At 44.4% G+C, this 14,628-nt stretch overlaps 1 protein-coding gene across 3 annotated transcripts; it reads left to right on the top strand.

Annotated features, from left to right (window-relative positions):
• The first annotated feature begins 1,594 nt into the window (after positions 1-1,594).
• B4GALT7 (beta-1,4-galactosyltransferase 7) lies at positions 1,595-13,389 on the top strand. 3 transcript variants are annotated; one of them, XM_051979059.1, is made up of 7 exons: positions 1,599-1,750; positions 2,967-3,128; positions 9,386-9,724; positions 10,317-10,542; positions 10,768-10,851; positions 12,145-12,249; positions 12,766-13,389. In XM_051979059.1, the coding sequence occupies exons 1-7, from the start codon at positions 1,701-1,703 to the stop codon at positions 12,919-12,921; spliced, it is 1,122 nt and encodes a 373-aa protein (XP_051835019.1). In that variant the 5' UTR covers positions 1,599-1,700; the 3' UTR covers positions 12,922-13,389. The 3 variants fall into 3 exon arrangements, with proteins under 3 accessions (XP_051835020.1, XP_051835019.1, XP_051835021.1); XM_051979060.1 differs by lacking the exon at positions 10,768-10,851 and having other exon boundaries at positions 1,595-1,750; XM_051979061.1 differs by lacking the exon at positions 2,967-3,128 and having other exon boundaries at positions 1,601-1,750.
• The last annotated feature ends 1,239 nt before the right edge of the window (positions 13,390-14,628 follow it).

Here is a 14,628-nt window from a genome sequence, read left to right on the forward strand (position 1 = left end):
AATATTTTTGGTTAGCACCACTACCTGCTACCAGGGCAGGGAACCACAGACTTTCCTCAGTCTAATCTTACCTGATTCCCAGAGGGTCCTGGACATCTATTCTCAGGGGATTGTTGAAATTCCCATTCCTACTTTGCAAGAGATATATCCCTGAGCTCCATTCCACTCTGACCCTAGGATCCACTATCTAATTGGTTGGGACCAGCTTACTCTGCTGTTGTTCCTCAAGATCCCAGGAACTTGGCTCTTGGCCCTCCCACTTTGTCCACTACAAACTTATCATGGCCTTTTCATCTGCCATAAAGTAACCATATGTTTATGTGATCTCTTTAAGGGCAGAGACAAGATTTTGCTGGGGACAGAGAACATGCTTAATAAATATTCTTCTACATAAATTGTCCACCCTACCATCTGAATTATTGTAAGAGTCTCATAACCAAAGTCCCTATCTAACCTGGGCCACGTGGTACAGCAGAAAAGCACAGGACTTGAGTTAAAATCCCAGCTCTGTCATTTTACCTTTGTGATCTCGGGGAAGTCACTTAACTTTCATGAATTTCAGTTTCTTCATTAGTAAAATGAGGTTGAGGCGACTTATAAGGTCCCATCTAAATCTATGGTCTTAACCATCTTCTGAAAATAGGTTTCTCATTCTCCTGCTCAGAAATATCCAATGGTTCCCCAATGCTTACAGGAAACGGTCAAAATGTTTTAGTATGGCTTTCTAGGCCCTCCACAACTGGGTCCCAAACTCCTACTTTCTCTCCCATTGTTCCCCTCTTCACATGTTACTGGACTCTGCACCTCCTCTTCCCAGTTCCTCCCGGCGGAGCGCCTCTGTCCCTACTTCTGCCTCAGCTGAATTCGAGGAGCATTTATGAAGCATCTACGGTCTGCAAAGCACCTCGCCTAAGGCGGCCCTGCAGTAGCCGGGCTCGGAGCTACCTCCCGCCACTCACAGGACTCCCTGAGAGTCCTAACCCCAGCCTATAAACACTGACAGGACGGAGGCAGCGTTCCGTGCTCTAACCAGACGGATGACTTTCTGCTCCTCACACATTTTGTAAGGACGGTTTTCACTGGGAGCTCTCCAGACCAGTGTAGGGAGGAGGGCTTATACTTGCTGTGACGTTTATTAGCTTTTCTGCGTGTTGGAAGTCGTCCTTATCTTTCACTTAACCCCAAAGCTGCTTTTCCTGACTTTTGTCACCAGTAACTTAGTTTCTCCCTTCTCTTTACGTTCCTTAGGAGGAGCCTTCCGTGTCCTTAGGATGAATTAGTTTGAGTCTCATTCCCGAATTACAGGGGTTTAGGCACCAGGCTTTTTCTATAAGGCCTCTAGCAGATGTTAGCGGAATGGACGAAATAATGAATGAATGGCTTGGGGCTGCAGCTTGCCTCACCCGAGGCCGGGCCAGCGAGGAGCCGCTCTACCAAGAGGACCTTCCCATGCTTTACCTCCGCCTCCGGGTAGGCGAAGCCCACGTGGCTTCCCTGGACCACTTCCGGCCGGAACCTTTGTGCTGTGCCCGGGGATAGACGGCGCGGGAGGACCAACGGACCTAGGAGAACGGGGGCGGGGCAGCCGCGGCAGTAGCGGCTGCAAGGAGGGCGGGCGCTGGAGGGGCCGGGCCAGGCCGGGGCGGGAAGAGGAGACCCGGGGCCTCCCTCCCTCCCTCCAAGTGCCACGGCCGCCCAGGATGTTCCCATCCCGGAGGAAGGTGGCCCAGCTCCCTTGGGGGGACAGTAGGTGAGCGCTCGAGAACCCGCCCTGCACTCGCTTAGACTACTGTGCGTGACGGTCCCTGTCCCGTTCGCGTCTCTCGCTGCCGGTTCTGTCTCTGGATCTGTCAGATTCCCTCGCTGCTCTCTGTCCCTGACAGATCCTCGCGCTCTCCCTGCTCCATCCTTCTCTCCGAGTGCGGCGGATCGTGTCTGCTGGGATCTGTGTCTGCGTCTCCCTTCTCTTTCTCTCTGGGATCTCGGTTGGATCCTGTCTCTTTGCCGAAGCCTCCCTGCGTCGCGCCCCTTCGAGCCTGTCTTTGGCTCTTTGTATCCGATTGTCTCCCCTCTCTTTTCTAAAGCCCCTCCCTCATGTCTTTCTGCCTGGTTGCTTTTTTCTCTCTTTCTGCCCCCCCTTTCTCTTTGATGGCTTTCCCTCCGTGTCTGTCCACTCTTTGGGTGCGTCGTACTTCCCATTGCCTTTTTAATGGCAGACTCCGGCCTAACTAGCACTTGGGTCTGTTGACTTGGGTCTGTCCATCCAGATAACCGCGCAGAAAAATCTATAGAGGGATTCACCACTGCCTTGGGGGTTCCCGCGGCCACTTTCATCCGTAACTTTAGTTTGATTTGGTTTTCCCAGAATGTTTCTTACCATTGCCCTCTGTTAAAGGTGGGAGCTTTGTGTAGGCACCTCCAGCTGAGAGCGCCTCACGCCAAGCGCCATACTTGGCCAAGAGGCTCAGGGCCTAGGAATCTGGCCGCCACGGGGACCCCGCGCTCCCCTGCCTCACTCTGGTGCCTGCCAGGCCTCTGCAGTCCTCGTGGAAAGGAGCCCACGGACTTCAGGACATGGAGGAACATAGGCTGTTTTACTTTTGCCTTCGCACTTCCCTGGAGTTGCGGAAAAGCCTGCACATTTGGGGTCTGTCAAAAGGCTGGAACACTTGTTCTTGGTCATAGACTCAGGTGATTGAGGAACTTGTCAGTTTTTTCAGCTGCAAAATGACAGGGTTATATTGGATGATTTATAGAGGCCTTCATAGTTCTCACCGTCTCTGGAACTTTTGTGTTTCTCTGAAGTCAAGCCCTCAGTGAGGAAAGTACTCCCAAAGTTTATGGTCCTAGAACTGGGGAAATATAGTAGGAATAGCTCTGCAGTAAGTGTTTTAGCTTTCATGACTTCCTGGGATAAGTGAGCTGTGTTCTGTATAACAGCTGCTTGCTTGCTTCTTTCCCCAAAGGTGGGGAAGTCTTCTATGTTCCTCTCCTCTCTCCCCTCACTGCCCCCAGAAAGAGCTTCCAGTGCTGAGGAGATTGTCTAGAAGTTCCAACCTTCCTAGGCATCATTCAGGACCTGCACTTGCTCCTCCCTGTAGGAGGCCAACTCAGCATGATGGTAGGGGGTAAGTCAGTGCCTCTTCTCTGGGGCCGTTGCTTGGCCTTTCCCTAGTCTGCATGTTGCGCAACCTCACTCTTTGCTTCAGGGACTGCAGGTTTCCACAGTCAGCTGTATCTTGGAGGATTTTCAGTTGATTTGGCTTACAAAAAAGGACACATCTAATTAAAAACAATTCTGTATTGCCATTTTTATCTTAAAGTTGACTGGAATTGTATTTAGAGCCTTAGATTTGAAGTCAGAAAAGCCTGGGTTCTGGTTCTGACTCCAATCCTTATTAGTTGTGTAAATCTGGCCAAGTCACATACCCTCTGACCTTCAGCTCCTCTTACTTAAACAGAGATGGTGATAGGGTTGTTTTGAGAATGAGATAATGCATGTAAAGTACATTACAACATGACTTTTAGAGCAGTGTTTTGTATAACTTCACCTGGTCTTTTCAATGGAGCACATTGTGTGGGGAGAGGAAGGGGAAGAATCTGGAACTATAACATTTAAAAACAAATGTAAGAAAATGTTTTACATGTAACTGAGAAAAATAAAAAAATATTAAGATGCAAAGTACGTTACAACTTTAAAAAGTATTATATAAATTAGATATTTAATTATGTATTGAAGTGGGAGTAGCAGGGAGAGACACCTTTGTCCCTGAAAAATCTGTCAATCACCAAATCTTAATGTTAAGTCCTAATTATATGTAAATATTGCTATTCTGAGTACCTAGTAGGGTAAGAATAGGGTAGAAATGGAATATGAGAAGAATAAGGCACTGTGATATAGTGGAAAGAACATCTTGGTTTGAAATCTAGCTCTTCTTGTTCTCTGTGTGACCTTGGACAAATCTCTTTACCTGCTCTGGACCTCAGTTTTCTTATCTGTAAGATCCCTTCCAGCTCTAAATTTTATGATTCAATCTCTGACAAGCAATTTACAAGCTGTCTCTTGGAAGAGACACATCAAACAATAAGAGAATTATTATGCTCCTAATCCTACAAGGAAAATTTAAATTTGTCCCAGTATTTTAGTGTATCTATTCTGTATTCTAATATTGTATATTCTGACCCTTAGAATCCAAAAATTATTCTTTTGAAAGAAAAGCAAAATAAAAGTTGAATAACGGTTTCCTCCCTGTTGTTTATTATCATGCCATCCACCCCAAGCAATGATCTCACAACTTCCTTGTCCATAGTGTTCCCCACTAGTCTTAACTTGTTTTGAACTTGAAAGCTCTGGATAATGTTCTTATAGAATCTTACTAACATTTTTATTTTCATATATCACCTTGTCTTAACTCTTTTGTTTTTGTTTTTTGGTCTTAATACAAAAATTCCTCATGTATCTATAGTATAGATTTTAGGATTATGTAAATGTAGTATTCTTATCCTTTTGGGCTGGATTGCTCATCCCAATCTGCCTTCGTGTTTGTAGTAGTTCTGGAGTGCCCATAGATGGCCACCTTCTGGTCTTGTTGCTCTCCTGCTGGATACATCCACTCCTCTTTTCCTATACTGATGAAGTACTGACAAGATATAATTCATAATAACCCTTAACAAGGGGTTGGGAAAGGCATATTGTAGTGATGAGCAATTCCCTTAAGGTAGAGAACTCTCAGGCTTTTCAAATGTTCAAGTAGCAAGGAATTTTGCTTTGTTCAGGAATCTCTCAACCTTTTCTTTTAGTAAAGCAGTAGGCATCTGGTGGCTCAGTGAATAGTACAATGATCCTGGAATTAGGAAACCCTGAGTTCAAATTCTAATTCAGGCACTTGAGCAAGGCACTTAACCTCTGTTTGCCTCAGTTTATTCTGCTGTAAAAAGGAAATTATTACAGCACTTTGCAGGATTGTTGTGAGGATCAAATGAAATACTATTTGTTAAAATAAAAAAATTGCTTAGCATAATGCCTGACACTTCATAGGTACTATACAAATGTTTATTTCCTTTCCACCCCCCAAAGCAAAGCTCACAGTAAAACTTCTCAGGTTGGTTCTCTGGACAGTGCAGAAAATCCCAGCAAGTTCTTTATTCAACAGAATTCTTTGTGGTAAATTCTGCTTTCAGCTATTCAAACCTATTCTCATGGCAAATCATTCTCCTTTCTCCCCTCCTCCCTTCACCATCTCAACTCAAGATTGGGAATAGAGGGCAACCCCCTGCAGTTTCACCTTTTTCGAGCTATTAATGATGCAGAAGAGCAGCCACAACCCAAATTGGAGATCTCAAGTGAGTCAGCTCCCAGAGAGAGTTTACTTTAGCAAAGCCATAGAACAGTGCCTCCCTTCAACCTGGAGACTTTGAGCAAAGCAGCTGAAGCCTTCCTGTCAGCTAATTCACCTGCCTACTTCTTAGCTCAATTCCTAACAGTACTCCTTCAGACTTCTTATCTGCCTCTATTGCTTCAAATCAACCTCCTGGTGGTCAGTGACTCCTTTTTCTCTTTGGACATACATGAAATTTGCCTTTCAGTCATTCTGAACCCAGTAGTAGTTCTTTAATTATTCCATAGTTTACAAACACTAATTTGACTTACTATTTTTTGAGTTTGAACCTTCTAAATTTTAAAAACAGCCACTTCTACATGAACCCTGTGACCTCAGGCATTTCTCTGCCCTCAAGTATTCACACAGTCATCTGAGTCTAACTGTTCCTCAGAACAATCTGCCTTTCTTCTTCATGTTTGTCTTAAAACTATATTTCTTCAAACTTGGATTTGTTCAGTTTTTCATACACAAAACTAATTTTTTTTTGCCTTTTTCAGACCAAAACTATTCATCTATGAAAGGATAAGTACTGAAATAATGATGAGTGTTTTTGTCTACTTTCACCAAATTGTGTGTTTGTAGTGAGGGAAAAATTAAAACACTGATTCATAATACATATAGAATTGGGTAGTTTAATTTAATGAACATATAACAAGGGTTCAATTCAGCAAACATTAGGTACCCACTAAGCTTTGGAGACTAAAAAAAGCAAAAAAAAAAAAAAAAAAAACCCACAAAAACAGTTCTTAAGAGCTTGCAGCCCAATGGGGATGGGGCAATATACATATCATTATATATAAAGCAAGCTATATACAGGATAAATATGAAATAATTAATAAAGGGAAAACACTAGAATTAAGAGGCATTGATGACTTCCTATAGAAGGTGGGATTCCCTTGGGACTTACAAGATCATTCCAGGCACAGAGGACAGCCAGAGAAGATTTACAGAGCTAATAGAATAGCCAGTGTCATTGGTAAGGGGATAAGGTAGAAGACTGGAAAGACAGGAGAGGGGTAGGTTAGGTTATGAAGGACTTTAAAGGCCAAACAGAGCATTTTGTATTTGCTCCTAGAGACAGCAGGAAACTACTGGGCTTTATTGAGTTGAGGTGTGTGTGTGTGTGTGTGACATGATCAGAACTGCAAAATTACTTTAGTGGCTAAATGAAGGATATGTTGGAGTCTGCAGAGACCCGAGACTGGCAGATCCCCAGCTATTGCAGTAATCAAGGTGTGAAGGCCATCAGAGTGATGGCAGTCAGAAGAGGGAAAGAACCATTTTTGGGAGATGATGCAAGGGTGAAATTGACAATTCTTGGCAACAGCTTGGATGTGGAGGCTGGAGATAGTAAGAGATAAAGAGGAATCCAAAATGAATCCTAGGTTGAAAGCTTGTGAGACTGGGAGGATGATGTTTCCCTGCACAGAAACAGAAAAGGTAGGAGGGTTGGGAATTTAGAAGGAAAGAAAATGAAGTTTTCTTTTGGATGTTTTAAGATGTGCACTGTACAGTTGGTTCAAGATGTCTGAAAGGCAATTGGAGATGTGAGATTGGAAGTCAGCCTAGAGGAAGGAAAAGTAGATTTAGGAATCATCAGCATAAAGATGATAATTAAATTAATGGAAGCTATTGAGCTTGTCAAGGGAAGCAGTACAGAGAGATGAGAGGAGGACCTAGAACAGTACCAGAGGGATCTGGGTGTGATCTGGAGCAAAAAACAGAGGAGTGGTCAAATGAGTGACAGGAGAACCAGGAGACTTGGTTTCCTGAAAACCTAGTGAAAAGACAATACCAATGAAGAGTGATCAAGTGTCAAAGATCACAGAAAGGTAGAGGAGAATGAGGATGAAGAAAAGTCCTTTAGATTTGGCAACTAGGAAATCATTTAGTAACTTGGAAGAGAACTTCCTGTACAAAGCACTGTCCTGGACACAGGATTTGAGATAGATACAACAGAGAGCCTGCTTTCAAGTTACTTCTATGAGGGAAGACATTCAAATAACAGTGATATAAGAGAGAGCGCCAAAAAAAGAGGTCAAAAGAATTTAAGGAGAGAAAGGTCACTTTTAACTGTAATCTGGTAAAGATTCATGGGAAATGTGATACTTGCTTGGGACCTTGAACAAAGGAACTTTAACAGATGGAGGGAGGTCTTGAGATGCACAGAGATGGGTGAGTTTTAGATAAGAAGTAGTAAGAGTGAGAAATATGTAGTTTTCCTGGTTGGCTAGAACTTAGAATTTAGCAAACTTAGAAATTATGTGTAGAGGAATAGAAGTGTGAAATAAGCCTGGAAGGTTGGAGCAACAATGTGGAAGGGTTTGAACCCTCTTTATTTTTTATTTGATAGACAATGAGAAATCACCTCAGGGTTTTAAATTGATTAGTGACATGATATTAGAACTACATCAAGTAGCTAGGATTGTAGAGAGAATACATGGAAGCTGGGAAAACAATTTGGAAGTTATCACAGTATAATAGAGAGCTAATGAGAGCTTGAACTAGGATGGCTGCTATGAGATCAGAAAGAAGGGGCCAGATATTTGAGTTCTTTTGGTAGCAGAATCAATAAGATTTGCCAACTGATTAAATGGAAGGGATTGGGAAGAGTTAAACATGATTAAACTTTAGAAGTTGAGGGACGGGTAAGTTTTTTTGGGGGGAAACACCAAAGAGTTCAGTTTTGTATTGAGTTTGTACTCAGTTCAGTATTGAATTTTGTAGAGGGCTGAAACTCTTGAGTCTATACATTGAGGTCAGGACAGCAAAGCACTTGAGGCTAAATACCGATTGGACAATATTCTATGGGCATATGCTTGGAAAATAGCCCTTCCCACTATCCTGTGCTGGCTCGATGATTGGTGTATACAGAGGATAGTAGGAGGGAGTAGGGGATGGAGTAAGACTAGCCAGAGGCACTTTGGCGGTAGACGAGGAAGATGGTGGTTGTGGAGATCCTACTTCCATCCCATTCACTTCTACCCCTAAAGACCAAGGACTTTTGCTTATCCGGACTCCAGCTGATTCTAAGGTATCTTAGGTGCTAGTGCAGTTGTCACATTATTTGAAGTGCCCAAAGGACCTCCAGGAAGTGATATCCCGCAGGCAGGTATTAGACGACATATCTATGCTGTGGGGTTTCTAAGAACAAATGGCAAGATCATTTTTAGGTCAGAGAAGATCTCACTGAGGAAGGGGCACTTGAACTGGGCTTTGAAGGAGGGGGCATATTTTGATGAGTGGAAGATCATTTTAGGCGGAAGTTATGAAAAACACTGTGGAAGTGAGACTGTGTGGCTAGGATAATGTGAGGCAACAATGAAAAGGTAAATTGAGACCACATCATGGAGAGATTTGAATCCTAATTTGAAGGGTTTGTTTCTTGGGCATTTGGGAATCCCTGAAGGTTTTTCACGAAGAGAATGATGACTCTGGCATTATGTATAGAATAGAGGGGAGGAAGAAAGATGAGAGGACGAGTAGGAGGCCATCATCATAATCTAAGCAAGACATAATAAAGGCCTAGACCATTTGAAGCCATGGAAAAAGATGAGCTAGATTTGAGAGACACTATTGAAGTAGAGTTCCTGATATAATAGTTCAAAGAAGAGAGAGCTCATTACAAGCTGAGGTGTTTAGAGAAGATCGAATGGAAGAGGTAACTCTTGAAGGGTTGTCTTAAAGGATAGATGGTATACTGGGCAAGAGCAAGAGCATGAGCAAAGGTATTTGAAGCTGTTTTGCACTAACCTTCCAAAGCCTTCTGAGCAAATGTGTGTTACCAAGGAGAGTTTGAGCTACTTTCCTGCAGTTGGTAATCATAGAGCAGGAAAATTGGCAAGTGGTAGAGCTGATGTCCTGTTGCATGAGGATGAAGAATCCCAGACTGCTCCAGCCTTGGTAGGCTTCCATCCCTGATGTCCCATCCCCACCTCTTGAGCCCTGATTTCTTCTGCTTTGCCACTTCTTTCCTAACACTAGCCTTTACTCCTCCACCTCAGGTCTCTCCTGCCTCGGAAGTACAGTGTGTTCCAGCTATTCTTTGCATGCCTGTTCCTGGCCTTCCTCTCCTTGCTCTGGTTGCAGCTCAGTTGCTCAGGTGACATGAGTCAGGCAGGACAAGGGCAGGAGCTTGTCAGCCCTCCCAAGGCCTGCCCCTTTGAGCCTCCAGTCTCCGTGGAAGAGGAGCCCTCCTGGGGACCCCACCGCCTTGCAGTGTTGGTGCCATTCCGTGAACGCTTTGAGGAGCTCCTGGTCTTTGTGCCCCACATGCATCACTTCCTGAACAAGAAGAAGATCAGACACCACATCTTTGTGCTCAACCAAATAGATCATTTCAGGTAGAGTGGGGAGGATCTCTGACCTGTGGTAGGGAAGGTGTGGGAGACAAAGGCAGAGGAAAGGACTTTCCAGGCTGACTTCACAGTTGCCTTCTGTTTCTAGCTACATGACCTTCCTTTTTCTCTGGGCTTCCGCTGTTCCCCAAGTCTGACATGGCTTAGGTCCTCACCAGGTACAGCTCTGCTCACCTAGAGACTTTTAAACCTTGGGCAAGCTTCTTAGCCTGTCTGGGACTCAGTTTCTTCATTTGTAAAATGAATGCATTAGATTAGATTGTCTCATGGGTCTCTGCCTGGTATCAGTGTTCCCCTTATTGCTCCAAAGCCTATGTTACCATGAGCTTACTAGCTCATATGACTTAGCTGCCTTCAGCTGCTTTCTTCATCAATTTAAATAGAGATGATAAACCTTGGTCCACCTCTCTATTGGGACTATCAGAAGGATTAAATAAAACAATGAATGGAAAAGCATTCTGAAAACTATAAAATATTCTTATACAAATGATGGTTATAGTGTGCCCCCCAATGCTCCTCCTTCCCCCAGTGAGTGCCCACTAGGTAACTGCTCACATGCCCTCCTGTCCCCTGGAAGGTTTAACCGAGCATCGCTCATCAATGTGGGCTTCCTGGAGAGTGGTAACAGCACTGACTACATAGCCATGCATGACGTGGACCTGCTGCCCCTCAATGAGGAGCTGGACTACAGCTTTCCTGAGGCGGGGCCCTTCCATGTGGCTTCCCCAGAGCTGCATCCCCTGTATCACTACAAGACCTACGTGGGTGGCATTCTGCTTCTCACCAAGCAGCACTACCAGTTGGTGAGGCCTGGGCCCTTCCCTGGGGAGGCAGGTGGGGAGACGAGAGGCATTCCCCTAAGAGAAGCTGGGAGGTGGGGGTCCCACTAGGCCAATTGGAAATTCCAGGTGTGTAGGGTTTTAAGTCTGGGGGTGGAGGGAAACCAGGAGTGGTAGGAAGAGAGACCAGGGTTGTGATCAGAAAAGTAAGGAAGATCAAGCTGAGTGGTACCATCTTGTTTCTATCAGTGCAACGGGATGTCCAATCGCTTCTGGGGCTGGGGCCGGGAAGATGATGAGTTTTATCGTCGCATTAAAGGAGCAGGTCTCCAGGTAATATTGGCTAAGTGCAGGCTCTTATTCCCAGGTCTGTATCTTCAGCAAAGTGCTGCTGGCTTGAGGCTTTGTTCCTTCCCTCATCTAGCACATCCCTTCTTTCCTTAGAGATATCAGCATGGTTAAAAAAACAAACAAAAAAAGCAACAGGGGGACTAGGAGTCACTTATAGTGGTGTGACTTTGGACAGATCATTTACATTTATGGATCTCTTGGACTAGATCAAAGCTTCTTAAACTGTGGATCTGAATGTGAGAGTCATGAAATTATTTTTTATTATTAGCAAATGTTTGATTTATATGCCTTTTTTCAAAAAAAGATTTTCTTGACAAGGCAAATTGGGGTTAAGTGACACCCAGGATCACAGTGTTAAGTGGTCAGATTTGAACTCTAGAGCTGGTGCTCTATCCATTGCGCAATCTAGCTGCCCCTATGTACTTGGGGTCGCATAAAAATGTCTCCAGTGGAATGGGGTTATGAGTGGAAAAGTTTAAGGAGCCCTGGATCTCTAAAGTCGTTCCTGGTTTCATTGTTCTCTTGGTCTTTGGTGGGCATCCCTGATTTGCCCCTTCTCTGAACTTTTGTCCAAATGATTGAGTGAAATATAATTTAAGCAAAATGATATAATAATCAGAACAATAACTCCCATTTCTCTGGATAATTTTCCTCACAATAATCCTATGGGGTAGCTAGTTTTCAATAATTCCATCTTAAAGATAAAGAAATTGGGACAGAGATTCCAAACATGGTAGCTATGTGAGGACCCTCTGTCCACTGAACCTTCTGTCCGGTGTTCTCCTTATCTCCTTATCTCCTGTCGGTATCTCCTTATCTTCACCTATCTCCTTACTTCCAAACCCCAGAATAAATCTCTTTTATCAATTAAAAAAAAAAAAAAAAGATAAAGAAATCGGGCCCATGGAGGTTAGTTGAGTTGTCTGGGGAGTACCTCCCTTGCAAATGGTAAACCTGTCCCTTGAAGCTAAGTCACAAGACCATAGACACAAGACCAAAACTAGGAAGGGCCTTTGCCAAGGACCTAATGCAGCACCCTAATTGTAGAGATGAGACAACTAAGTTTCAGGCTGTGACCGCTCAGTGTCCCTCAGCTCCTCTCATTGTCCACATTCAGTGCTCTTTCCTCTTCGTGACACTGCCAGATTCCAAGTCCATTGCTCTTCCTATTATGCTGAAGGTCACACCTGTTGTCTAGAGCAGGGTTTCAAGAATGAGATTATGCAGAAATGGGAGAAGGGCCAAATTTGAAATTACTGTCTTGGTTTTCTCTAGCTGTTTCGTCCCTCAGGAATCAAAACTGGATATAAAACATTCCGCCACCTACATGATCCTGCCTGGCGAAAGAGAGACCAGAAACGCATTGCAACTCAGAAGCAGGTATTCTGGGCTCTTGTAGAGGATTGATGATGTTGGGTGGGGGAGGCAGCTGCCTGGAAGAGACCCCTAGCATGACCCAAGAGGGGCCCAGATGATTTTCTGTGCCTCTTGTTTTACACTTAAAACATAGAGGCTCTTATAGCTGGAAGGGATCTTACAGATCATGTTGCCCAATCTCTTTCCTTCTCATTTTATAGATGAGAAACTAAGGCCCAGAAAGACCATTTGGCTTTTGAAGGTTTCACAGATAGTAAATGGCAAGCTAAGGTTGTTAACCTAAGCCCACTGATTCCAGAGCTGGTATTCTCCCATTGTACCACTTGCAAAGCAGAGCTCAGACTCTCTTAGCCTCAAAGAAGGAGATGGGTCTTTCCCCAGAGACTCACTGTCCTGGGAGAGTTGGGTGCTACCTTTGCACGGTTCCAGCATTTCAGACCCCTTGGGACACTTGGGAACTCCTGGTAGGGTTTCCTTTGATCCGGGTCAGGAATTTGAGCAACTCTTCTCTTTCCCCAGGAACAGTTCAAGCTGGACCGGGAAGGGGGGCTGAACAGTGTGCGCTACCATCTCGATTCTCGTACTCTGTTGTCAGTAGCTGGAGCACCCTGCACAATTCTTAACATTGCTCTGGACTGTGATGCAGCTGACACACCCTGGTGTGCATTCGACTGAAGGGCACATGACTGGCACCGTCTCAGTCTGCTTGGGGGCATCTGACCCCAGGACAGCGCTGTTGCTGCTGGAGGAAGATCTTCAGTAGATGGGGCTGAAGCTACGGTATGCTTAGGACACAGCACCCAGTTAGTATGGCCCGGCTTCAAGGAGACAGAGATCAGAGCCACCTTGGCCCAGCTACATAAGCTGTGCTTTTTCTGGAGACTGATGCAGCCTGACATAAAGGTCCATGAGGACTCTTGGACCAGACACTCAGTTGTTATCCCTGCCCTATGGGCAGTAAGAAGAGATTGGACTTTGGAAAGAGGCTGGGGTGCAGAATCTTGACTCTTTGGTTCCATGGGCTGGTCATACCTGATCTTCTTCCCCAGCAGGAGGCTCTTTCTGCCTTTTGGCTTCTTTTGCCCTTGTGCTCAGTACAGGTACTTGCAACAGTAGGTGCTTAATAAACATTTGAGTTTGGGATTTTCAGCCTCGTTTTCCTATTAACTCAGCAATCCTCCTGCTGGGTCTGTCCACAGGCTTCCATGTCACTCCTTGGTTCTAGGAGACTCTTGTGTCTTTGTTGGTGAAAAACCAGACTAAGGGAGTGAAAACATTGTGAGGAGAGAATTTAGGTTACCAGACTCAGGATATCCCTTCAAGTCAACATGAACCTTCACTCTTTACCTTCGGTCCTGAGCTTCCAAAGACATCCTGAAGACCAACGCTGTCCTCTATCTGGGGAAGAAGGAGTCAGATGGAAAGTGCTCCTACTCTTCTCTCTCAGGTTGTCACCTTGTTAAGATGGGATGTCTAGCTAATTTCTTAAGAAAGGCAGTTGGTTGGCAATATAAGCAGATGGTACACACTGCTCAGGCTCCCTTCTGGGCCAACTTGAACTGTTCCTGGAAATAAAGAAGAATCATCAAACTGAGCTGATTTCTTGGGTCTGAAGACCCTGTCCAGTAGCTTTCCAGGATCCTAAGAATGATGAGAACCTGGCACCCTCCAAGCCCCAGCCTACCAGCCAGGATGATTAGATTCACTGTAGTGTGAATCCTAGCTCTGCCATTTAGTAGCTGTTTGAGCCTGGCCAAATCAGTTCACCTCTTTGAGACTCAGAGGTTTTCTCATCTGTGAAATGAGGGTGATAATACTTGCTCTGCCTACCTCACAAGATTTTTGTGGGAAAAAAAGCACTTTATTAAATTTTAGAGAATAGTTATTATTATTATGTAGGTCCTGTCTGTTTTATACTCTATACTTCCTCAGCATTGGTTACTGTATGAATGACAAAGTATTTGAGGGAGTTTGTTTTACCCTGTTTTATCACAGTCGAGTACTATGGCTCAGGGCAGGGGAAATGGATTTCTTGGGATCTAGCATTTTGGTCATCAGGTAGCATTTATCAGTCAGTTTGTGGTGGATACCAAAAAATAGAGGATCCTCAGAGTTCTCGCCATCTTCTCTGGGAAATCAGACTTAACACATAATGAAAAGTGAAGTCCCAGCCCAGTCCCATATCCCAGGCAGAATATTATATAATCATGTGCTGGGAAGATGGGGGGAGAGAGATATATCCAGTGAAGTGAAAGAGAAGAAAGGATTAAAAATTAAAAATCTACTTCCACACAATAGCTAGATATTTTAAAGGCTTTTGGGGAAAATATAGAATTAGGTAAGGTCTATGACTTACCCTTAAGGAGCGCCATAGTTTAGTGG

Source organism: Antechinus flavipes, chromosome 2, assembly GCF_016432865.1.
Source record: "Antechinus flavipes isolate AdamAnt ecotype Samford, QLD, Australia chromosome 2, AdamAnt_v2, whole genome shotgun sequence".
Lineage (NCBI taxonomy): Eukaryota > Metazoa > Chordata > Mammalia > Dasyuromorphia > Dasyuridae > Antechinus > Antechinus flavipes.